This window comes from Staurois parvus, unplaced genomic scaffold (genome assembly GCF_062004578.1).
Source record: "Staurois parvus isolate SC_StPar_1 unplaced genomic scaffold, SC_StPar_1.0 ptg000151l, whole genome shotgun sequence".
Taxonomy (NCBI): domain Eukaryota; kingdom Metazoa; phylum Chordata; class Amphibia; order Anura; family Ranidae; genus Staurois; species Staurois parvus.
This window is the reverse complement of record NW_028317947.1, coordinates 17,603,132-17,629,657: the sequence shown is the minus strand read 5'-3', so window position 1 is coordinate 17,629,657 and position 26,526 is coordinate 17,603,132. Positions and strand designations below refer to the sequence as shown.

Below are 26,526 nucleotides of genomic sequence, written 5' to 3'. Positions count from 1 at the left end.
TCCGATTGGCAGGATGCAAAATGTCAGACCCCCACCGGTCATAATTACACAGCGGGTGGTAGGGTTTTCCATTCTATAGCTGAATGCAGAAATTCTTCTTGATCACATTGGAGTTGATTTACTAAAACTGAAGAGTGCAAAATCTGGTGCAGGTCTGCATAGAAATCAGTCAGCTTCAAGTTTTTTTTTTTTTTTGTCAAAACGTAAAATGATACTAAACACACACTATTTTAATTTACATGATCCCTTCTCTTTCTCTATGTGTGCTTTTTTTCATTAGAATAATTACAGTGCCATCAAAGTCCCTTTTTCCTAATCAATATACAGTTGTCACATGACCCAGCTCTTTCCCAGCCTGTCTGCAAGGAAAGATTGGCAGGAGGAGCTTCTTGTCCTCTGCTGATAGTCCCATGCTCAAAAATAAAAAAACAGCCTTTGGCAGTAAAAAATAAATAGTGTCAATAAACTGTTTTAAATCATCATACAAATATATATTTTTATATATATTATTTTATATATATTATTTTGCGAAAATAATATGGTGTGTCACGCCCCTCCAGCCTATGTCTTAGAATAAGAGGGAAGTGATTCCTCCATTAATTTACCTGTGATATCCTGCCCCCATTGTGTTTAGCTGGTTAGTGGGCGAGGAGGAGGAGGAGGGAGGGAGTTGGCTGTCATTTATCACTGTTATATCCCCATATGTGTGAATCTATAGTCACATGGGCTGCTCAGATGTGACAGGGACAGCACAGCAACTCGCTGAAAACTGAGCATGTGCAGAGTTGCCTCTACAGCTGCAAAATCCCTAGCTGAAATGGGGGCATGTTCAGTAGGTGGAGAGAGAGAGCAGCAGGATCAACCAGGTTCAAAAATAAAAAACAGCCTTTGAGATACAGAGTAAAAAATAAATAATATCATTAAACTGTTTTAAATCATCATATAAATATATATTTGAAATCAATTATTTAGCGGAAATAATATGGTGTGTCACGCCCCTCCAGCCTGCATCTTAGAATAAGAGGGAGGTGATTCCTCCATTAATTTACCTGTGATATCCCATGCCCCCATTGTGTTTAGCCAGTCAGTGGGCATGGAGGAGGAGGAGGGAGGGAGTGGGCTGTCATTTACCACTGTGTATATGCCCATATGTGTGAATCTATAGTCACATGGGCTGCCCAGATGTGACAGAGAAGACATGCTCAGCACAGCAACTCGCTGAAAACTGAGCATGTGCAGAGTTGCCTCTACAGTTGCAAAATCCCTAGCTGAAATGGGGCATGCACAGTAGGTGGAGATAGAGAGCAGCAGGATCAACCAGGTTTTTTGCAGACTACAGAAAATGAATCTGATAGTGACTGAGTGAGTATGAACAGCATGCAATACAGCATTTGTTGATAGTTTTTTTTATAAAGTGAGTTTAGTGACTCTTTAATTAAACAAGCTGAAGTTAGAAATTGATTGGCTAGCATGCACAGCTGCACCAGATTTTGCACTCTCCAATTTGAGTAAATCTTCCCTGTTATTTCTGATTTGGAACTGTAGTGCGTATCCTTCGGTCTTAGATGTTAGGTCATGGAGAGAGCCAGTTACAACTGGACAACTGGCCTTCTACAAGAATCTGAATATTTACACTTAAAGGACCTATCCATGCCAAACTGACAATTAAGTTTTTGGTAGCTGCCAAAGAGTTTAAGTGAATCTCTAGCATTTTTTTTTTTAGGTACTGTTTTTCTCCCTTTCTTTGTGTGTTCCAGAATCTTACAACCTAGCAGAGATTTGAGTCTTTTTTTTCTCTCTTTCAATGCAGTGTATGCCTCTGTAAGTTTGTACCTCCTTCCTGAAAGACCCGCCACACTAATCCTCTATGAGGATATTGTGCAGATTCTACTGGGCTCTCCAGGTAAGCTTTATTTAGTTTGGGTTTTTAATGGCCCTTTTCTGTTTTATATCTTGATGTCGTTGTATGTTATATTTGGTGATATCACAGGTTTATATTGTATTACAATGCATGCTCTTGTACAAGCAACATTTACACTCATTGGTCTCTTTTATAGGTACACTTATGGTGGTCATACATGGTTAGAAAATAGTTAGAAAACGCATTCGATGCGCTCAATTATTCGACATTCAATATGTTAGTGGGCTTATTTCGATTCTAGAAATGTGAAGTTTTATGACAAAAAAAGAACCGCCATTTGGGATTTTTGTAGCATAAACGATCAATTTTCTAAACGTTTGTAGTGGATTCGATTGGAAACAGTTCAAAAAAACCTACAGCGCCCGTGCGTGTTATTTATTTCAGGTACTTATATAGCGCTGTCAATTTACGCAGCACTTTACATATATATTGTACATTCACATCAGTCCCTAACCCTCAAGGAGCGTACAATATAAGGTCCCTAACTCACATTCATACATACTAGGTCCAATTTATACAGGAGCAAATTAAGCTACCAGCATGTCTTCGGAGTGTAGGAGGAAACCGGAGTACTCGGAGGAAACCCATGCAGGCACAGGAAGAACATGCAAACTCCAGGCAGGTGGTGCTGTGGTTGGGATTCGAACCAACGACCATAGTACTGCCAGGTGGAAGTGATAACCATTTAGCATCCTCCCTTTGGAACCTTTTGCACAGCTGGTAGCTCCTACATCGGGTTGTCACTGACAGCTTATGTCCCCACTTGGGAACCAATCGTACTGATTCTAGATCATGTGAAATTAGCCGTAACATAGTGATTACCTGCAAGTGGTGGCTTGATTGACAAAATAAACCGAAAGCCTGATTATGTCACTGCTACCTCAAGGTGGCAGTGTTTATTTGTTTCATACTGTACTTGTAAGATACAATTATAGTAGTAAAATGTATTTTTTTTACAATACACAAATCATAATACATTTTACTACGTATTAAAACAAATAGCAAATAAGCTCCTAATGGCCTTTTTTTTAAAAATATAGTGCATGCAAATTAGTCATAGAAATGTTGTCAAGTTAACCTACACCAATGCTGACATTGTGACCTAAGTATCTAGGCATTAGTTCCCTTTGGTCATGAAAAGGGTTAAAGTGGAAGACGTGAATAGGGCCTCTGGCAGTGATTCATATGATAGACTCTGCTACAGTTAGGTAGACTGACAAGTGTTCAGCTGATAGCTTTCTTTTGCTAATATGACTGCCTGGTGAATCAGAGTAGACCAGATATAGAAGCAGCAGATGGTGTGAATCACCTAAAGGCTTATGTAATATAACAGTTCAAAGAACAATATGTGCTGTGACCATATCAGTAAGTCATAAAATCAGTCTATGCAAAAACTGCAACAAGCTGATTTATAATTGGTTAATGCAAACAGCAGATTGTAGTTAGAGGTACTAGACCAGAATAGAGTAATATGCCTATATTAATACATGCATGACAGTCAAACAATGAAAACCAAGAAATATTGGCTGAATCCTTTCTTCTTTACTTGGCAGGCTTATGTAGGTTTAGGTTAAATGGTGCAATTAAAGGAAGAACATTTAAAAAAAAAATGGTATATACAACTCTACAATTTACTTAGAGCTGGTTAAACTAGGTGTTGAATATCAAGAGACGTTTCCTTTCCCCTTGATGTTTAGTTTTTATGGGCTACAGCATTATTGCTCTGAGCTATTTTATTGTTTCCCTCCATCTTGTCTTCATTGGGAAGTCCAGAAAATATTATTTCGTTACGCACCTTTCCAAATTACCTGTAAAAGCAACATGTACACTGTTGCACCTAGGTTATATTTACAGACAGGTTTGACAGACATTATGACTTACGTATGCATTTTAATTTAGAGTAGAGTTCTACATTAACAAATAGAATGTATGGTTCTGTTGTTTATACCCTATATCCTTGTCTACAGGTGTCCGCAGCCAACCCGTAGTTCAGTTTCAGAGGAAGTCTATCCGTTTACCCCGATCCTCCACCTATACCCAGCTGTCATCCTCTCTTACTACCACTAGCAATCTCCACCAGATGAAAGGATTCCCCGCATTCATTGGGGCCGATCCAGATTCAAGCAACGGTGGTAAGACCTGGCAAATAAGATACTAGCTTTTCCTTTGAGGGCTAGCGTACATGGCCATCAAAAGCTAAGGGATCCAAGCAATACAACATAATGTAGAAAAAAAAAGAATGGTCAAACTTTTAAGATGTGTTTGAAGTAAGTCATGTAGTGTTTAGGGCTAGGGGGAAGAGTCATGTAGTTTGTAAGTCTAAAAGGAGGAGCCATGTAGTGTCTAGGTCTAGAGGGAGCAGCCATATAGTGTGTCTTGGTCTAGGTCTAGAAGGAAGAACCATGTTGTGTCTAGGACTAGAGGGAAGAACCATGTTGTGTCTAGGACTAGAGGGAAGAATCATGTTGTGTCTAGGTCTAGAAAGAAGGGACAAATATGTAGCATGTTTAGGTATAAAAGGAAGAGCCATGTAGTGTATCTAAGCCTGTGGGGAAGAATCATGTCTAGTTCTAGAGTGAAGAGCCATGTAATGTTTAGGTCTAGAGGGAAGAGTCATGTCAAATCTAGGTCTTGAGTGTAGAGCCATGTAATGTTTAGGTCTAGAGGGAAGAGTCATGTCAAATCTAGGTATAGAGGGAAGAGTCCTGTCAAATCTAGGTCTACAGGGAAGAGCCATGTAATGTTTAGGTCTACAGGGAAGAGTCATGTCAAATCTAGGTAGAGAGGGAAGAGTCATGTCAAATCTAGGTCTACAGGGAAGAGCCATGTAATGTTTAGGTCTACAGGGAAGAGTCATGTCAAATCTAGGTATAGAGGGAAGAGTCATGTCAAATCTAGGTCTACAGGGAAGAGCCATGTAATGTTTAGGTCTACAGGGAAGAGTCATGTCAAATCTAGGTATAGAGGGAAGAGTCATATCAAATCTAGGTCTACAGGGAAGAGCCATGTAATGTTTAGGTCTAGAGGGAAGAGTCATGTCAAATCTAGGTATAGAGGGAAGAGCCATGTAATGTTTAGGTCTAGAGGGAAGAGTCATGTCAAATCTAGGTCTAGAGGGAAGAGCCAAAGAGTTTCCAGGTCTAGAGGGAAGAACCTTGTAGAATCCAGCTCTAGAGGAAAGAGCCATGTATTGTTTAGCTCTGGAGGGAACAGTCATATAGTGTGTCTAGGTCTAGAGTGAAGAGTTATGTTGCGTGTCTAGGTCTAGAGGAAACAGCTATGTAGTGTGTCTAGGTCTAAAGGGAAGAGCCAAGTATTGTCTAAGCCTGGAGAAAACAGCCATGTTGTGTGTCTAGGTCTAGAGTGAAGAGGTATGTAGTGTGTAGGTCTAGAGGGAAGAGCCATGTTGTGTCTAGGTCTAGAGGGAAGAGCCATGCATTGTCTAGGCCTGGATGGAACAATCATGTAACATGTCTAGGTCTAGAGTGAAGAGGTTTGTATTGTGTCTAGGTCTAGAGCAGGGGTGTCAAACTCAATTTCATCGTGGGCTGTATCAGCATTATGGTTGCCCTAAAAGGGCTGGTTGTATCTGTAAGACTAGATGTCCAGAGCACCCCACCACCCATTACATCAGATGTCAAGAATCCTGCACCCTTCCTAACATCACTGTGCACCCCCTTTGGGGGCATAGCTGGAAAGCAGAAAGTGCAGGGTCTTGAGGAGGACCAGAGGAGGAGTGGAGTCAGTTACCAGAGTCTGCTGATTTCTGAGACCAGGGGAGGCAGAGATGAGAGTGTCCTTCAGCTGCACTGAGAGGTGCAGGATTTGGCAAAGGAGTTGTATTCCTTCTGCTGCTGACTACTGAGACAAGGTGGGGGCAGAGACAAGGGGGTACCTGCAGGAGAGGTGCCCCACAAAATGGCCTGGAGGGCTGGATTCAGCCCACAGGCCTTGTGTTTGATACCTGTTGTCTAGAGGAAGAGCCATGCATTGTCTAGGCCTTGAGGGAACAGACATGTAACATGTCTAGGTCTAGAGTGAAGAGGTATGTAGTGTGTAGGTCTAGAGGGAAGAGTCATGTAGTATCTAGGTCTAGAGGGAAGAGCCATGTATTTTCTAGGCCTGGAGGGAACAGTCATGTAATGTGTCAAGGTCTAGAGGGAAGAGTCATGTAGTATCTAAGTCTAGAGGGAAGAACCATGCATTGTCCAGGTCTTGAGGGAACAGTCATGTAACATGTCTAGGTCTAGAGGGAAGAGTCATGTAGTATCTAAGTCTAGAGCAGTGGTTCTCAACCTGTGGGTCACGACCCCTTTGGGGGTCGAACGATCTTTTCACAGGGGTCGCCTAAGACCATCGGAAAACACATATTTCCGATGTGTAAAGAGAAGCTACTGTGTAGAAAGCAGCTGCTGTGTTGAAAGCTGCTACTCTGTTAAAAGCAGCTATGTTGAAAGAAGCAGTATTGGAGGTAAAAACGACACTTCATGAATTATAATTACTGGGTAAATAATTTTACGGTTGGGGGTCACCACAACATAAAGAACTGTATTAAAGGGTCGCAGCATTAGGAAGGTTGAGAACCACTGGCCTAGAGGGAAGAGCCATGCATTGTCTAGACCTGGAGGGAACAGTCATGTAACATGTCTAGATCTAGAGTGAAGAGTTTTGTAGTGTGTCAAGGTCTAGAGCAGCGGTTCTAAACCTGGGGGTCGCGACCCCTTTGGGAGTCGAACGACCATTTCACAGGGGTCGCCTAAGACCATCGGAAAACACATATTTCCGATGGTCTTAGGAACCCAGACACCGCTCCTGTCTCAGGCGATCTGTGGGCGGGATGATATGCTGCCCCTGTAACCTGGCCACACCTCCGGGATCACTCAACAGCTCCGCCTCCTCGCCGCTGATTGGCCACCGGAACTGTAGCTCAGGAGAGGCACACAGGCGGCCAATCACCGGCGAGGAGGTGGAGCTTGGAGAGGAGGAGCCGAGCGGCAGCGCGCGGAGATCAAAGAAGATCGAGGGAGCTGCAGGAGCGAGTGAAGAGAGAGGCCAGAGAAGGAAGACAGCTGACAGGTAAGTGCAAATTTTGCTGCTGCAGCCAGGTATGCTGACTGTAGATGGGAGAGGGAGAGAGCGAGCCCAGGCTGGAGCAGGAGTCAGCAAGGTAAGTATCATTGGTGTCAGTGGAAGGGATAGTGCCCCATCATTTGTGTCACTAATACCAACGATGGGGCACTATTCCTCCCCCCACTGACACCAACGATGGGGCACTATTCCTCCCCCCACTGACACCAACGATGGGGCACTATTCCTCCCCCCACTGACACCAACGATGGGGCACTATTCCTCCCCCCACTGACACCAAGAATGGGGCACTATTCCTCCCCCCACCGACACCAACGATGGGACACTATTCCTCCCGCTGACACCAATGATGGGACACTATTTCCCCCCCCCCCCACTGACACCAATGATGGGTCACTATCCCCCCCCCCACTGACACCAATGATGGGTCACTATTCCCCCCCCTGACCCCAATGATGGGGCACTATTCCCCCCTCCACCACACTGACATCAATGATGGGGCACTATTCCTCCCACTGACACCAATGATGGGGCACTATTCCTCCCACTGACACCAATGATGGGGCACTATTCCTCCCACTGACACCACTGATGGGTCACTATTCCCCCCCCCCCCTGACCCCAATGATGGGGCACTATTCCCCCCTCCACCACACTGACATCAATGATGGGGCACTATTCCTCCCACTGACACCAATGATGGGGCACTATTTCTCCCACTGATACCAATGATGGGGCACTATTCCTCTCACTGACACCAATAATGGGGCACTATTCCTCCCACTGACACCAATGATGGGGCACTATTCCTCCCACTGACACCAATGATGGGGCACTATTCCTCCCACTGACACCAATGATGGGGCACTATTCCTCCCACTGAGACCCACAATGGGGCACTATTCCTCCCACTGACACCAATGATGGGGCACTATTCCTCCCACTGACACCAATGATGGGGCACTATTCCTCCCACTGATACCAATGATGGGGCACTATTCCTCCCACTGACACCAATGATGGGGCACTATTCCTCCCACTGACACCAATGATGAGGCACTATTCCTCCCAATGACACCCACAATGGGGCACTATTCCTCCCATTGACACCCACAATGGGGCACTATTCCTCCCACTGACACCAATGATGGGGCACTATTCCTCCCACTGACACCAATGATGGGGCACTATTCCTCCCACTGATACCAATGATGGGGCACTATTCCTCCCACTGACACCAATGATGGGGCACTATTCCTCCCACTGACACCAATGATGAGGCACTATTCCTACCAATGACACCCACCATGGGGCACTATTCCTCCCACTGACACCCACAATGGGGCACTATCCCTCCCACTGACACCAATGATGGGGCACTATTCCTCCCACTGACACTAATGATGGGGCACTATTCCTCCCACTGATACCAATGATGGGGCACTATTCCTCCCACTGACACCAATGATGGGGCACTATTCCTCCCACTGACACCAATGATGAGGCACTATTCCTCCCAATGACACCCACCATGGGGCACTATTCCTCCCACTGACACCCACAATGGGGCACTATCCCTCCCACTGACCCCAATGATGGGGCACTATTCCTCCCACTGACACTAATGATGGGGCACTATTCCTCCCACTGACACCAATGATGGGGCACTATTCCTCCCACTGACACCAATGATGAGGCACTATTCCTCCCAATGACACCCACAATGGGGCACTATTCCTCCCACTGACACCCACAATGGGGCACTATTCCTCCCACTGACACCCACGATGGGGCACTATTCCTCCCACTGACACCCACGATGGGGCACTATTCCTCCCACTGACACCCACGATGGGGCACTATTCCTCTCACTGACACCCACGATGGGGCACTATTCCTCCCACTGACGCCAATGATTGGGCACTGTTCCTCTCACTGACGCCAATGATTGGGCACTATTCCTCCCACTGATGCCAATGATTGTACACTATTCCTCCCACTGATGCCAATGATGGGGCACTATTCCTCCCACTGACACCAATGATGGGGCACTATTCCTCCCACTGACACCAATGATGGGGCACTATTCCTCCCACTGACACCAATGATGGGGCACTATTCCTCCCACTGACACCAATGATGGGGCACTATTCCCCCCACTGACACCAATGATGGGGCACTATTCCTCCCACTGACACCAATGATGGAGCACTATTCCTCCCACTGACACCAATGATGGGGCACTATTCCTCCCACTGACACCAATGATGGGGCACTATTCCTTCCACTGACACCAATGATGGGGCACTATTCCTCCCACTGATACCAATGATGGGGCACTATTCCTCCCACTGATACCAATGATGGGGCACTATTCCTCCCACTGACACCAATGATGGGACACTATTCCTCCCACTAATGCCAATTATGGGGCACTATTCCTCCCACTGACACCAATGATGAGGCACTATTCCTCCCACTGACACCAATGATGGGACACTATTCCTCCCACTGATACCAATGATGGGGCACTATTCCTCCCACTGATACCAACGATGGGACACTATTCCTCCCACTGACACCAACGATGGGGCACTATTCATCCCACTGACATCAGTGATGGGGCGCTAGTCCTCCCACTGCAAAATTACAGTTATGAAGTAGCAACGAAAATAGTTTTATGGTTGGGGGTCACCACAACACGAGGAACTGTATTAAGGGGTCGCGGCATTAGAAAAGTTGAGAACCACTGGTCTAGACGAAGAGTCATGTAGTATCTAAGTCTAGGGAAGAGCCATGCATTGTCTAGGCCTGGAGGGAACAGTCATGTAATGTATCAAGGTCTACAGGGAAGAGCCATGCATTGTCTAGGGCTAGAAGGAACAGTCATGTGATGTGTCAAGGTCTAGAGGAAGAGTCATATAGTATCTAAGTCTAGAGGGAAGAGCCATGCATTGTCTAGGGCTAGAAGGAACAGTCATGTAATGTGTCTAGGTCTAGAGGGAAGAAGTATGTAGTGTGTAGGTCTAGAGGGAAGAGTCATGTAGTATCTAAGTCTAGAGGGAAGAGCCATGTATTGTCTAGACCTGGAGGGAACAGTCATGTAACATGTCTAGATCTAGAGTGAAGAGTTTTGTAGTGTGTCAAGGTCTAGAGGAAGAGTCATGTAGTATCTAAGTCTAGAGGGAAGAGCCATGCATTGTCTAGGCCTTGAGGGAACAGTCATGTAACATGTCTAGGTCTAGAGTGAAGAGTGTTGTAGTGGACAAGGTCTAGAGGAAGAGTCATGTAGTATCTAAGTCTAGAGGGAAAGCAATGCATTGTCTAGGCCTGGAGGGAACAGTCATGTAATGTGTCAAGGTCTAGCATCCATGCATTGTCTAGGGCTAGAAGGAACAGCCATGTAGTGTGTCTAAGTCTAGAGCGAAGAGCCATTTCGTGCCTAGGTTAAGAGGAAAGGGCGATATCATGTCTAGATGTAGAGGGAAGATCAGGTAATCTGATATCCAGGAATGTTAGTGGTAATTGTGCTGCTGCGCCCAGACAGAACAATTGAGACTAATGTACTGTGAACTCCAGGCTGTCCTTGCAGTTCCCCCTCTAGTGGTCATACAAAGCACTGCATTCATGTTAACTACTCCCCGTCCAGCTTTTTTAGTAGGGACACAGCTGATCTTCCTATGTGGATTTTCATGCGTCTATTATTATTATTATTATTATTATTATTATTATACAGTATTTATAAAGCGCCAATGGTTCACTCAGCGCTGTACATTACAAAGGGGGACAGAACATGTGACAGAACAATAACAATACAATTGCAAAACATGAGGGGATCGAGGGCCCTGCTCTTTCGAGCTTACAATCTAGGATACATTGTAATACATCTAAAACTGACACATGTGTGATTGCAGTTAATATGAATTTAAGGAAACACATTATTTTTATATAAATATATATATTTATTTATTTATTTTTACAAATGTTAAATTACATTCAGGGAACCATTCTGCATTTCTAACTTCCAGTATAACAGACTAAATAGGAAATAAACTGAGCACTAGAATATGGATGTTTTCTACAACAGCATGAATGTTGTATCTTAAGTTTTCACTTATATGGTAAGGATACCATTGGTTTTAAAGCTGAGCCACAGAGAGAAATAAAAAAAGCACCATTTCATGTAATTATATCAAATAAATAAATGATATATATATATATATATATATATATATAATAAGCTCCAAGGAGCAGGGCCCGCCTAACCCTCTTGTATTGAACTGTATTGTTGCTGTATTGTCTCCCTTTATATTGTAAAGTGCTGAGCAAACTGTTGGTGCTATATAAATCCTGTATAATAGTAATAATAATAATAATATTATTATATAGGATTTATATTGCGCCAACAGTTTACACAGCGCTACATAGAGTGCACTGTATTTTACATACAGCTGGCATAAGAACCTTGTCTTTTCTTTTTTTTCTTTATATCAATTTCCTGTTCATCAGCCGGGAGGGGGGGGCAGTTTGTAGCTTTAGGAGCCAATCAGGCACAATTACCAAATACTGCACATGTGCAAACAAGAAACATGCTGACAGGATAATATAGCAGAGCATCAGAGTCAGAAACTCGGGCACTGCCCTAGGGCCCGGGGTCAGTAGGGGGCCCCATGAGATGCCCTTGGTACCTTTTTCATAGGCTTTTTTGAGTTTGGGCAAGGACACAGGGGCCCCATGACCCCCTATTGCCCGGGGGCCCCATGAGTTGTCAGTCCGCCCCTGATTAGAGTTGACTTTGGCTTATCAGTGTTCGGCTGCTCCTTAACCCCCGGTTCCCATCTGTGCGGGTGGTGCCGCTGCGGATCCGCACGAAAATCCGTGCAGCCGCACTTCCCGCACAGAGAATTGCGGACCCGCAGACGGGTGCCATTAGTTCTAATGGCACTCCTCCCGCACTGGGAAACGCAGCTGTACTGGGAACCGAGGTTCCTGTCTGGGCTGCGTTTTCCAAAGAAGTGCAGGGACTTCTTCCCTGCGTGTCACGGGCACGTGAGTCCATTCACTCCCGGTTCACATCTGTGCGGGTGGTGCCGCTTCGGATCCACACGAAAATCCATGCAGCCGCACCACCCGCACAGAGAATTGCGGACCCGCAGACGGTTGCCATTAGTTCTAATGGCACGCCGCCCACACTGGGAAACGCAACCGTACTGGGAACTGAGGTTCCCGTGCGGGCTGTGTTTTCCGAGGAAGTGCAGGGACTTCTTCCCTGCGTGTCACGGGCATAGAAGTCCATTCCAAATGCCGTGCAATTTGCGGCCCGCATGACCATACATATGTGAACCTAGGGTTAAATATATGGGCTCTCGTGCCCGTGCAAAACGCGGCCCGCACAGCCGCATAGGTGTGAACCTAGGGTTACTGTCCAGTCAGCAGGCTGTGGGGCAGGAAGGTGACACCAGTGCATTCTTTAACTCTGACAAGTTATCCTTCTGTCTGTACTGTCTGTCAGGGGTGTCTGGATTACAAGGCTGGCTGAACAGACTTACAAAAATGTTTTGCCAGACGCGGTCTCATGTTCCAGAAGCAGAGGTTCCCCGGTACCAGGGAATGCTCAACTCCCAGAGCCGTGATGTCACCCATCAGCTTTCTTCCCTCCCCTGCAGCAGCTGTTCAATGACACAGGGGAGCCACTGCTTCTGAATCACGTGCCTGCACTGATTTAAAAAAAGCGTTTACACTGCTCTCTTTTATAAATGGTATGCAGCATATCTAGGAGGGGAAGGCAATGCTTTTAACAAGACTAACATGTCGCCTATACTTCTACTTTCTGTCCTTGAGAGAATGGTAAGCAACCAAAATGGAGACAGGGTGGATCTCTCCCATGGGGACACGCCAATAAAATCTAGCAGGGGCTTAAACTTTTTCCTACTCTGTACAAAAAAAAAAATTCTGGCTACACAGTAGATGCACTTTAACCCCTACATGGCTCATTCTCAGAAATGCTCAAACTTGCCCCATTGTTTGGTTTTATCAGGCCAATGCATGGCTAGATCTTCTCGTTGTCTGAGATCAGGATGTCCAGCATCATCCAGCTCTGAATGTCATTGTGCCGATTTCATTGCTTTGTCTTGTGTAACACCTTGAGGGTTCTCTCTGTCATCCTCCTCCTCCTCCTCTCATGTATGCCTGCAGCTGATTTCATGACTGCTCCGGAGCCTGGGGGGGGAATGCATTAATGTTGTCATTATTAATTATTTACAGTGTATCTTCATATTTGCAGCACTTTGCAGTTTAGAAGTAATAATTGCAGAGTTATCTCTCTGAAAGCCTGATACAGATGGATCCTGCCCCTGCTGGGTACTTGTGCTGTCTACAGGGAGTCTATGAGACAAAAAGGCATCCAGAATAATTGGAGGCTGCTGGCTTCATATGCTATCTGCTGGCTGTTGAAAGCTAAAGATTCAGAATTGCTTTATGACATTCTGTCTATTAAATCCAATCGCAGTCACAGGGCCCATTCTGTCTTATGCTTAGTTAAAATGTGTCAAAAAGCCCCTTTTCTTTCCAGTTTAATTCAGCCAAATAGGTGCAAAAAACAAAAAAAAATGTGCATTTTCTTTAGAAAGTAGCCACAGCCTGAGTAGAAAGGCCTGTGCACAGCCAGCATGCTTTGGAGGGCCTTTGCTCTCTGTGTGGAAGCAGTGATCTCTATGCAGAGATGCCCCCTGATGAGTCAGAGCTGGAGCTCTCCAATCAGCAGAGAACATAAACTTTACTGATTGCAAAACTATCGGGCTTGGATCAGTAGGTGGTGTTTTGGACCTTTGCAAAGAGACGAATGCTTCCACACTGAGAACAAGGGTCTTTTCTCTGCAACATGCTCGCAGGGCACAGGCTTTTATACTTAGGATGTGGCTGCTTTTTAAATAAAATGAATTGTAAGATTTTACATGCATTTTGTACACAGCAGATGCTCAGGAACAGGGCTGCTGTTAGGAACCATACAGCCAGACTGACAGGGCCCCCCTCAAAAAAACAAAACAAAAAAAACCCCCAGTTTATTATGCTTCAGGTATGAATGAACACAGTGAGTGATTGACACTGATCACTCATTGTGTTCATTGAGGAAACAAAGGGGCTGGTACATGTGACATATTTACAGGCCCTTCCCCCACTCTCCATTCTGAAGCCGGCAGCACTGCGGGGGTGGGGGCACACAGGGGGGCCTGGGCAGCAGGGGGGAAATGTATAATGCACAGGGAGGGTGATGGGTACACCAGGGGGGGCAATTACTTGAACTGATCCCCTGTATGGCTCCCGCTGCAGCAGATGAAAGCCAGCGGGAGGGAGAGGAGAAGAAGCCAGCTTTCAGTTGCTGCAGAGAGAGCCATACAGGGGACTGGATCTAGTAATTTCCCCCCCACCCTTCCTGCACACATCTGATTCAGCCAGCTGGCAGGTATCCCCCTGCTGGCCTGGGCCCCATACAGGAGGACTGGTGGTACCCCCTTATCCACGGCCCTGCTCAGGACTTCTGCTTTGCCTGGTTTCCAAACATGTTTTGGGCCATTGACACAGAAAGTAAGCCATAGGGTCAGCATAGCAGCCAGGCGGTTAGCACTTTCAGGAGAAGGTCAGCAATTAAAGCCCCTATATTTCTCCCATGACAGGTTATCTTTAAAGTGGTTGTAAACCCTTACATATACCCAGTGAAGTGACTGTCCTTAGGTGATAAACAGAGATGACACAAATCCTCCTACATAAGTTCAACTTGGCTAGCTGCAGTCTTCTCTTCTCACCATCCATTTAAATTGCTGAATTTATAAAGCTTGTCTCAGAGTTCAGAAAACAGGAGGCAGAGAACTGAAGTTGTACTCTGCAGAGCTCAGTGAGGAGAGCTCTGAGAGCTGATTAGAGAGAAGAGACAAGCTCCTCCCCCCTCCACACAGCTCACAGGAACAGAGCTGCGGCTGTCAATTTGCTGGAGGTCCCTCCCCTGTCACCATTTTTCTCTTGGTGTCAGGAAAACTTGTCAGAAGTGATTAATGCTGATAGCAATGGAGAAACAAAGCAGACAGAAATGACACTTAGTGCTCTTAATAGAAATAACTACACACTATAGAGGGATATGCTTTGTTCATATTTCTTGTCTGAGGTATAGGAGAACAATTTTAAGTTGCTTAGTCAACTTGATTGGCTATTTCTGTGACCTGAACAATGTTTGCCTTGTGCTAGGTAACGCCAGCTGGGTGGAGCTGCTTCCTGTGGCTGCTGTCAGCGTTCACCTCTTCACCGGGAACGGTTCCGAAGTCAATCTGGTTGGTCCTGCTCAGCTGTCTCTCCCCCTTCCCTCTGACAGCGGGATCACACCCGCCAGCAGCATACCCGCTTGGAAGTTTGACCCCAAGAACGGTACGTCGGCACTCATATTATGGATACTGGACAGCCGTGTGACTAATGCATACTGTTTTAAATCTGATATTATTTGCTCTGTTGTGCCCTCTACACCCATTTCTTCTTCTCCCCCACCCCACCCTGACATGGGTTCCCCTTGTTGTTTCTTCCTCTTAGGTTTGTGGACCCGTTCCGGCATGGGTGTGGTGCGAAGAGATGGGCAGCAGTTATACTGGTCATTTTCATCCCAGAAACTGGGATACTGGGCAGCCGCCATCCCCTCCAGCGGTCGAGGTGAGGCTCCTTTCTTTGATGAGTTCTGGTTTCTTTCTCTTTCTTTTCTTGCCAGGTCTGACTTTTCCATTTGGAAATGTTAATTGCCTGGTTTTCATGCTAATCCCTTAATTGCATACATGCACTACCAATACATTTTATTGTGCAACATCATTTCTTACAGCAATACTTAGTTAAATTAATTTAGATTAGTTAATCTAAATTAGTACACAAAAATCTAATATGTAAATAAAGAACCCTAACACACCATAAACCCTTATAATAAACCCAAATATTCCAAACATTATATCCAATCCCAAAACGTGGAGGGGCTCAGCAAGGATTCGATAAGTTGGATTGTGGACACTAAATTTTGTTGAAGTGACTTTACTTCCACGATTTTTTGATTTAAGTGACCTATATATACTTTTTGGGATTGGATATAATGTTTGGAATTTTTTACACTTTGAAATATTTGGGTTTATTATAAGGGTTTATGGTGTGTAGAATTATTTATTTACATATTAGATTTTTGTGTGTTGATTTGCACTTTCAAGGGTGAAAGTTTTTTCTATTATGTGAAAGGATATTAAGGTTAGTTTAGTGTTAGTTGATACCGTACTTATAGTCTTATTAATCTAAATTAGTGCCTTTATACAAATGCAGATCTGGAGTTATGACTTTATTGGCTTTTGATTGTTTTTATGAAATTGTTAGCTCATTGTTGCCGTATTGTATTCAGACATGGGGTATCTGCCTTACATTCTGTTTTTCCCTTAGGTATGCTGTCACTTATGAGTGGTGTGGACATAGCTGGCTACCATACTATCTTCCTGCTCTCTATTCTGGGTGCTCTTACACTGCTGGTCCTCATCCTGCTCTGCCTCCTAATCTATTACTGCAGGTAAAGGTCTCCCCTGCCTAATGCTTTGCCATTCCCAACACTGCATCAAATTCTGCCCTTCTTTGTCCATTCAATAAGAGCTCTATCTAAAGTTGGCAGAGACAGTAGGGGAAGCCTTGCTTACCACACTGACTCTCCTACTGCACTGCCTCTTTAAATACACCTGTCAAAGTAATGACTATGCCAATGTGAATAAGAAGCAAGCGGTGTGAGATGCCTGCACACACCTTGTAATATCTTCAGGAGAAGCCCGGTAACCCCCAAACATGGGGCTGATTAATTCTGACACTTTTTGCTCAAGCCCAAGGTGACTTACATCTCCTGCAACATCTATTTCCCAGCAAAGACGCCTGTCGGGGCAAATAAAAAGCAAGAGATATGTCACCAGCATCCCAGGCAACTCCATAGGCGTGTCCAATGCTTTATTGTATGATCACAGCAAAAGGAAGCAACATTTCAGAGTCACACAGGACCCCTTCATCACATGCCCGATGAAGGGGTCCTGCTTGGCTCAGAAATGTCACTATCGCATCAGTCGATCCTGAATACGGCAGCCAGACTCATCCATCTTACCAACCGCTCCGTTTCCGCCACCCCCCTCTGCCAATCCCTCCACTGGCTTCCGATTGCCCAATGGATCAAATACAAACTGCTAACACTGACGTACAAAGCTGTCCATCATACTGCCCCAAACTACATCACTGACCTAATATCCAAGTACCACCCAACACTCACTCTCCGCTCCTCACAAGACCTCCTTCTCTCTAGTTCCCTGGTCTCCTCCTCCCATGCCCGCCTCCAGGACTTTTCCAGGGAGTCACCCATCCTCTGGAACTCCCTACCCCAATCCATCAGACTATCACCTACTCTCCTCTCCTTTAGGCGCACCCTGAAAACCCACCTCTTCAAGGAAGCCTACCCCACCCCCTGCTAATTGCTCCTCACAAGACCTCCTTCTCTCTAGTTCCCTGGTCCCCTCTTCCCATGCCCGCCTCCAGGACTTCTCCAGGGCGTCACCCATCCTCTGGAACTCCCTACCCCAATCCATCAGACCTATCACCTACTCTCCTCTCCTTTAGGCGCACCCTGAAAACCCACCTCTTCAAGGAAGCCTACCCCACCCCCTGCTAATTGCCGACCTCCTCCACTCTTCCTACCACTCCATCCCCCACAGCCATTTCCTCTTGTACCAATATCCCCTCCCTCCTAGATTGTAAGTTCGAAAGAGCAGGGCCCTCGAACCCCTCGTGTATCACATTGTATTGTTTTGTACTGTTGCATGTACTGTCTCCCATTATAATGTACAGCGCTGAGCGAACTGTTGGTGCTTTATAAATACTGTATAATAATAATAATAATCTTCTGCTGTGGTGTGATCATACAATAAAGCATTGGACCATCTTATAGAGCTCCCTGGTGTGCTGGTGACATATTCCTTGCTTTGAAGACTTTCAGGTCTCCATCCAGTGGTCGCTACATCAGCTACTCTTCAGCCATATTCAGAAACTTGTGCAATGGGAATATTGCTCTGAGCAAATAGAAAGGTGTTGAAGGTAGGAGGGTGTGGGCTATCTATAAACTTGACCAAAAAGTGTTACAAATAGGGCACTTGTGTGCCTAGGGTTTCTGGAAACTCCTGCAGAGATAAAGGTATGTGGAGGCACCTTCGAGTGCCTGTTTCTTTTTTTTTTGTTCATGTTGACACTTTAGCATGTTTAGAACGCTGACAAAATGTATTTTTACATTCCTTTGATGGGATTTTTTTCCAGCTGTGTTTAATGAAGGGTCTTACAAAGATTCCTGTTGATGTATTTGTAAACATTTGCACACAACCATACAATATATTGAGGCAGAAGCCCTCACAAAAACAGAAATGGTCACAAAAGCATAATACATTTTTAAACATGTATTATTGGCTCATTTTTAGGGTTTTAAGCGGCAAGAGCTTTTTACTATATGCTTAATTTGATTCAGCTAGATATGTATCTCAAACAGGACAAAGAACTAGTCATGAGTACTGCTGACTATTTCCCCGTTTACCGACTTACCATGCCTGGTTCTGCAGGATGTCTCTTTGTGGAGACAACCGTCTTGGTGGAGGATCAGGGCTTTGTTTACTTAGGTCAAAGCTGTCCTCCTGATGATTAGTGATCTGAGGGCTGGAGGGGGAATGATCAAGCAGCAGCAGAAAAGGTGCAGAAAGCACATATCCACAGAATGACTAAAACAGAAGCATGGAGATTCTTGCATTACAGTTCCTCAGGTACAGCTTCCTCTCCAGCAAGGAGAACAGTGAGCAGCATAGTAGTGACATCTCCAAGTATCACTTTGAATTGGGTGAGACTAACAGTCAGAGGAAGCAGTGACTTTGATCTCATCCTGCTGATATACAGCTATGAGGCTCATTGCACATGACATTCATTGCTATATTCCAGGGAGAATTAAAGTGTATGCATAGTCAAAACGTTTTGTGTCATGAAGTCAAAGATGTCTTGCCGCCAATTCATCATCCAAAAAAGCAAATAAATTTATCGATGCAGATAGAGTACAGATATGGAGTGGCTTCCATGTTTCAGCTACAAAAGCCTTAGTTATTGCTATGACTAAGGCTTTGTAGTGGAATCGCGTAAAGCTACTCCATATCAGTACACTATTCATTTGCTTCTTGGATGACAGGTTGCTGGCTATACTTCTTTGACTTCATGCTGTACCAGGGTGATAAGTAGACACCATCAGCTAGAGCACCTTCACTCACCTTCTCAGGGAATCTGGATTGGCGTTGTTTTTCCTTTTTTTTTGTTTCTTATGGGTGAAGTAGATAAGGGTTAATAGCCCTTTCAAATTATACTGCTATCCAGGGCCCTATTGGACGGATCCTCTCTCACTCCCTGTGCTGGGGCCAGTGTTTCACCAGATAGGAAAAGAGTAAGAATCTCAAAAAACAGGGAAACGAACAAGAAAAAGCTGACAGAGGTTCTACAATTCCCTTACCTAAGCAAGTGCTAAAATCAGAAGACAAATGTGTAGGCTTATGTGTTTATTCCCGGCTCTAAATTGGTGCTGACTCTTTAAAACCCAACTCCGGGAAACCTGAGAATTCTCCTTTGCACTGGGGCTGTGCCCGCACTGCAAGGATTAACTGACTGTTTAGGTCTAAGGGGCATAAAAAAATAAGATTTACCTACCCGATTCTCCACCCTGCTAGACCAGTTCCTTGCAGCATCTTCTCCACCTTGCTCCAGTGGTCAAAGGTCCTGACCTCATCAAGACCAATGGAGAGTCTATAGCCCTGCATTAAAAGTGATGATATTGAGGGATAGTCTGCTGCTGGAGCATAGGAGTGCACAGTCTGCTGGGGGATCAGAGGATCAGGTAAGCAAAAGCACTTTTACTCTCCCCTATAATAAATGAGCAGTTAACCCTTGCAGTGTGGATGCAGTCTACGCTCGTGCAAGGGCCATGGTTACCTGCATGGGGATGCACAGGTGTTCATGTCAATTTGACATGAATGAGACTGCCTGCATGAGTAAACACGGCCCTTGTATGGATGTATGCTATAGTACGCTCCATGTGAACAAGGCCATAGCAGAAAAATTATCAGTGGGATGCTTGAAAAGTTGCACTATCAAATAATTCCATGGGTTCAGATCAGGGGCGGACTGACAACTCATGGGGCCCCCGGGCAATAGGGGATCATGGGGCCCCTGTGTCCTTGCCCAAACTCAAAAAAGCCTATGAAAACGGTACCAGGGGCATCTCATGGGGCCCCCTACTGACCCTGGGCCCTTGGGCAGGGCCCGAGTTTCCAAATGGTCAGTCCGCCCCTGGTTCAGATGCTTTACATAGTTACATAGCAAATTCTAGGAATTGAAAATAGATGAGGGAGATAGTTCAACTCTCCACAAAAAAAACTGTCATAATGTCCCTTTCAGATGACCGTTCTGGATGTCTTGTCTTTTAATATGAATTTAGAAGGAATGCAATGTATCTCTACGGGGCGGTAGATGTAAACAGATGTGCGTTCGTTCGCATCCACCCACGTCCACAAACAGAAAAGATTTGCATCCTTTTTCTTTTTTTTTCCCGGACCTTGAACTGGACAGATCGGATGAGCACTCATGTGAACAGATGCATGTCCGCCCAATAATAGTAATTGCACGGGTCCGTTTTTCCTCCATCATGTGATGGAATAAAAACAGAACGGATTAAAAACTTACATCATCCCCCTTCTGATCCAGCATAACTATTGATCTGTTGACACGGAATGGAGGATGGCCATGTGAAAGGGACCTAACTCTCTGTCCTTGTAACTGTAACAATCAAACAGGCGCTCAGTCCAGCAAGGGACAACAGATACATAGAATTGGCTGTCATTTGAGTTTAGGGCTATCCACGATGGACAGCTGTTGTGGCACGTTATCTTTGAAGCATTTAGCTGGCTGGAGAAATGTAGCAATCCTGTAGATATTCAATTCAGCAAAAAAAAAAACAAAAAGGAAAAAAAAAAAAGAAGAGCAGCTTCTGTGTTAGTTTATTTAGGGCCATGTATTACATTTTTATAGCAGTGTCTTCCATATACAAGTGCTATTGCACCTATTAACCCTTGTCTGTTGTTACCAGAGCCGGGACAAAGGATGGGCAGGAAGGACAGTTGCCCCGGGCGCAGACTAGCAAGGGAGCGAAAAACAGACGCAAGGTGGTACACTCATTTTAGGGCATGTTCTGTATTAACAGTGGGGGAGGGAGGTGCAATTCTGGATCACTGCTCTGGTTGATGGACGACCCTGTCCCAGTATTGGTTATTACTACTTGATACTATGTGGTTCATAAAGATCAGTCTCTTCAGGTAGCTTGTTCATTGATCATAAGGAGTGATCTGATTCAGATCTTCAAAACCCCAGGTATCTGCCATCCATTAGCTGCTAACTGAAGGCAGACTATAATTATTACTGTGGACACTCAGCCACAGTTTTAAAGCAGAGTTCCACCTAAAAAACAATTAAATAAATAAAAGCAGCTACAAAAACTGTAGCTGTTGACTTTTAAAATACAGACACTTACCTGTCCCTCAGTCAAGCGGTGTCCTCACCACCGCTGGTTTCACTGGCCGTCTTCTCTCCCTGGCACCGGCATCTTCAGTTTGGGCACCTGGCTGTGGCAACTTGCGGCTTCACAGCCGAGTGCCCACTGCGCATGCGTGAGAAGCGCTGCGCTTTGTGAATTGCCCTGTAGTCTTCTGGGATCTGTCACATGTCCCAGAAGACTATGGGGAGGGAGGGGAGGACAACTTCCGCTTCTGATTGCAGCAGAAGTGGGAGCGGGTACCTATCAAATTCGGGTACCCACTCCCCAAAGGTGCCAATCCTTAATGGGGAGCGGGGGACAGAGGCTTAAAGCGGAACTTCCCCTTTTGCGTGGAGCTCCGCTTTAAGAAGCCATGTTAACTACTGCTAATATTGGCAAAGTCTGATCTGCTAGAGAAGTTGCTGAAGGCTGTAAGTGAAATACCTTTAGCACAGGCTTACCACCTCCCTGGGATCTGATCCATAATATTTGAGCAAATGTGTCCACAGTCCCTTCAGCACTGGTACACCTAATCACAATCCTGCCTATCCCATAGAGAAGCCAATTCAGCAGTTTCTGGTTGTGATACAAGCCACATAATTCTGGTATATTGGTCCTGCATGGAGGTGGGACATTGGGTGCAAAGGTGCTACCAGGTCTTGTCCACGTTTGGCATGGCCTAATTGAAGTCCAGCCTTTTCTAAAAGAAAATTTTCCTAGGTAATCACTGGCCAATTTGCTGACTGCTTAGGCTGCATTTGGATGACTGAATAGCAGCGGATAGTTGTCTATGTTCAGAGGCAGCGTGACACCACCTCTGGACGCAGCAACACTCTGTGCTATGGCCATATAGAACCTGGCCTATTAGCTGCACCCAGTTTGTGTGTGGCCAAAACTTTGCTGAAATTCTGACCCTGAATGCACACAGGCTACATCCAAGGTTAGTTGGAGTCTCTTTGCAAACAGTAGTGGCACTGGCCATAGGTTTGTACAGTAAAATCTGACAACCATCGCTGGCGGCTGCAGCTATGTGTACACAGGTTTTGCTGGCAGCGTTTGCAACCACCAACAGGAATCTACTGATTTTTGCTGGTGACCACCGATGGCCACTTCTGTTTGACCATCTGAATGTAGCCTTAAAGGAGCATGCACAAGCATATATTATGTCAGCAGTTTAATTAATTCCAAACATGATGTGAAACAAATAGGTGCATGCTATCTAATATATAGGTCCAAACTGTCTCACCGGACATAGCAGCCCCCTGTGAGTGAGGGGGAATATCTCTAATGGAGCCCTGGACATCAGTAAAACGTGATGGGAGTTCTAATCCTTCACTGCAGTATTCAAAACTACAGATGTTTGGTTACAGATGCACTTCATAGGCAAAAATAATATTTTTTAGGGTGTTGCTTAGACACAGTTAACATTTCTAGATTTATAATGGCAAATCTTCACTTTTTTTTAGTTCATGTCCACTGTAGGCATGGAAGGAAACTGCCAAACATAAAGCAAGCAATGAATATATTTATTTAGCTCTGTTTACTCCCATTCCTCTCCCAGTACTTAAGTTTTATGAATCAAACTCATCATGGTCCTGCTAATAACTAATTGCTGTTTTGTTCCTTAGCTCACTACTTGTTGTTTGTTTGCAGGAGACGATGTCTGAAGCCAAGACAACAGCATCACAAACTGCAGCTTTCGGGGCTCTCTGAGCCAAAGCGAGACCAGGCTACCTCGACCTCCCACCTTAACCTCATCAGCACCAGCCACCTGGACTCTACATCCACAGCTGACAGTGATCTTCGAACTCCAGTTCTACGCTCTGCTTATTCCTCCCGTGAAGACTTTTGTAAATCTGGCGGGCGTTCCTCCATCCAGCATTCCACAGATACTCTTCCTCTAAGGCCAGGACCTCGAGAAGATTACCCACTAAAGTCAGCTCGCTCTGGTGACCTGCTGGAGTCAGAAGACCTGAAAAGGAACTATGGAGGTGGAGGAAAGGGGCAACAAAGAAGGAGAGGGGGTAGAGGAGGAGTTAGAGATCCACCTCCATCACCTCCTCCACTTCCACCCCCCTTCAAACATGTGATCGGTGACTCTAAACCTCCAGATTATTTGATGACCCAATCAGCAGATCCACTGTCACGTCCCACCTCTTTGACTCAACCTGGACAGCTGATATTTTGTGGATCCATTGACCACATGAAGGAAGGAGGGTACAGACATGCCATGCCCACTTTGGTGATTCCAGCTCATTATGTCAGGTTGTCATCAGAAGACAATCCAGCGGGGCTAAGTGAAGATCAATCTGAGAGTGAATCTTTGTCATCACAAGCTTCGCATGCCCACCATTTTGCCCCTCAAGATCATGTTCAACGTCAACAGCTGCTTCAGCAAGGTCACGGCTACCCACAAGGATTATCCACTGGCTCAGGACAAGATCAGGAGGGAAAAGGCTGGGGCAACCACTCTTCTCAGATGAGTGGATCAGTCACCATCCCTGTGGTTTTTAATGAATCCACCATGGCTCAACTGAATGGAGAACTCCAAGCACTCACCGAGAAGAAGCTTTTGGAACTTGGCGTGAAGCCCCACCCAAGAGCCTGGTTTGTGTCTTTAGATGGACGTTCCAATGCCCAAGTGCGTCACTCTTACATAGACCTGCAGGCTGGTGACAAGACACGCAGTAATGATGCTAGTCTGGACTCAGGTGTGGATGTTAATGAGATTAAAATAAAACCTGGACCAGAGGAAGGGAGAGGTGGGAGGTCTCAACATCAACCTTCTTCTTTGACCTACTCTAAGCTGGTCTTTGCTGAAGAAGGGGAACAGAGCCTAAGTGAGAGTCGGACTGGCGGGGGCTGCTCGCCCGAAGACAGCTCACTCACCCCACTTCTAGATGAGGGTTCCGAGACATGCCCAGTTATGAACAGGAGAGGGCGCAGCCGGGGGGACAGTTCCCGCAGCAGCACTAGCGAACTTCGAAGGGATTCAATGACCAGCCCTGATGAGGATCTTAATGACCAATCTGAAGGTGGGGATGACCAAGATAAGAAGAGCCCCTGGCAAAAGAGAGAAGAGAGACCCCTGATGGTGTTTAATGTAAAATAATGAGGGATTTCTCAATTCTCGTTCTGTGTATAGGACATACCCCTCAAAGGACTGCAGGGAGAAAACGCAGGGATGGCCCCTGAATCCGAAGGCCGGGCCGGAGAATGAAAAAGACCCTGCCCCCATCTCTCCCCTAACCTCGAGGCACGGCCCCAGCATTGGAGAGTTCCTGTGTGGAAGACCAGAGGCACCGCGATCTATATACATCCAGAAACATACCCACATGTCTACACACACACAGTCAACACAATTACTAACACGCACCCATGTATATAATACACACTTGCAATATTCCTTACAAACATACACAGGTGCTTTATGGTCCTCTGGTAACTGGGAGTCTATGACACTTCATGGTGAGACCCTCAGTATGACCAGCCCCCTCTTTACAGAGGTACAGCAGATCATTGATAACAATGGACTTTTAACCTTGACGTTGTCTTCTATTTCCCTTTAAATAGTAATACAAGGACAAGAGAAGCAGGCCAAGCTCGCTGGAACATGGAGAATCTTTTGGTTTCATCATCATGTCCTCTGTGGAGGTTCTGATGTAGCAGGGCATCTTAATGGCCCATGGCATCTCCCAGTAACTCATGCTTTGTGGTCCTAGTGTTTTGTTTGTGTAAGGTGTGTGGAAGATCATAGCTTGCAATGCATTCTGGTCCATAGTCCTCATTTAAAGGAGCCATGTAACTACAGTTTTACTGGCTGCACTACATTGTGGTACCATCTACCCCCTAATCATGGAAACCGCATCTACTTATCACAATGCATTAATGTACCCCTTGCAATGCATTGTAACCATTGTGTACCCCCCTCCATCTTAATATTAGCCAATAACTTGCAATGCGTTCTGGTCAACATGCAGTAGTATTAAGGTACTTGAGGGATTTAATGATCCTCCTTTTTTTGCAACACATTATGGTCTTTGAAATTTGACGTTTATAAAAATATTCCAACTTCTTTTATGAAGCATTCCAGATAATGTTGTTCAGATGATCCTTAGAGGGAAGCTGTTTGTATTGCAAGAAGCTAGCCCCGCAGCAATTTCCCGAGGAAAACAGCACAAGAAATCAAGCGTGTTTGTCATGTTTAAATAGTACTGCCGTTTGCTACAAACCTTAATAATAAAAGGTGAAAAAAAAGTTTCTACTGCAAACTAGTATGGATGCCTCAAAGTACACCGCATTCACAGTTCAGCACAGGGGCGGACTGACCATTTGGAAACTCGGTCACTGCCCGAGGGCCTGGGGTCGGTAGGGGGCCCCATGAGATGCCCCTGGTACCTTTTTCATAAGCTTTTTTGAGTTTGGGCAAGGACACAGGGGCCCCATGATCCCCTATTGCCTGGGGGCCCCATGTTGTCAGTCCGCCCCTGGTTCAGCGTGGAGTAGCATACAGTATAAAGTGTAAGGCCTAGAGGTCCAGGTATATTGTTTTTCAGCCCATGTAAAACTCTTTGGTCACTGGTAGGTGGTATTCTCAGAATGCCTGATCACAGGCCAGGGATTCCCAGTTACACCCTACCATGTTTCTCTGCAATCTAGTTGTGCATACCTCTGATCGTACAAAATTAAATGGTTTACACACTTGAACAGTAGAAAAGCCAGCAGCTCGGCATAATCTTCCATAATATATGCTTTTATTGAGTCACGTGGTAAAACCAAGACTGTACAATAGATGTGTGTTTCAGCTTTCAGGCCTTAATTATAGCACTATGAAACGCGTAAACCCATTGTATAGTCTGGATTGTACCATCTGAGTCTG

The 26,526-nt window shown here is 45.4% G+C and overlaps 1 protein-coding gene across 4 annotated transcripts in view; it reads left to right on the top strand.

The window, feature by feature from the left end:
- FAM171A2 (family with sequence similarity 171 member A2) overlaps nucleotides 1-25,918 on the top strand; it is a 54,301-nt gene extending 28,383 nt beyond the window's left edge. For all 4 annotated transcript variants that reach the window (XM_089674551.1, XM_089674554.1, XM_089674552.1 and 1 more), the window contains exons 3-8: nucleotides 1,811-1,903; nucleotides 3,889-4,053; nucleotides 15,248-15,424; nucleotides 15,584-15,700; nucleotides 16,460-16,583; nucleotides 23,301-25,918. In XM_089674551.1, coding sequence (XP_089530677.1) covers nucleotides 1,811-1,903; nucleotides 3,889-4,053; nucleotides 15,248-15,424; nucleotides 15,584-15,700; nucleotides 16,460-16,583; nucleotides 23,301-24,759 — 2,135 coding nt within the window. In that variant the 3' untranslated portion in view covers nucleotides 24,760-25,918. The remainder of the gene's footprint in view (nucleotides 1-1,810; nucleotides 1,904-3,888; nucleotides 4,054-15,247; nucleotides 15,425-15,583; nucleotides 15,701-16,459; nucleotides 16,584-23,300) is intronic.
- Nucleotides 25,919-26,526: the final 608 nt, after the last annotated feature.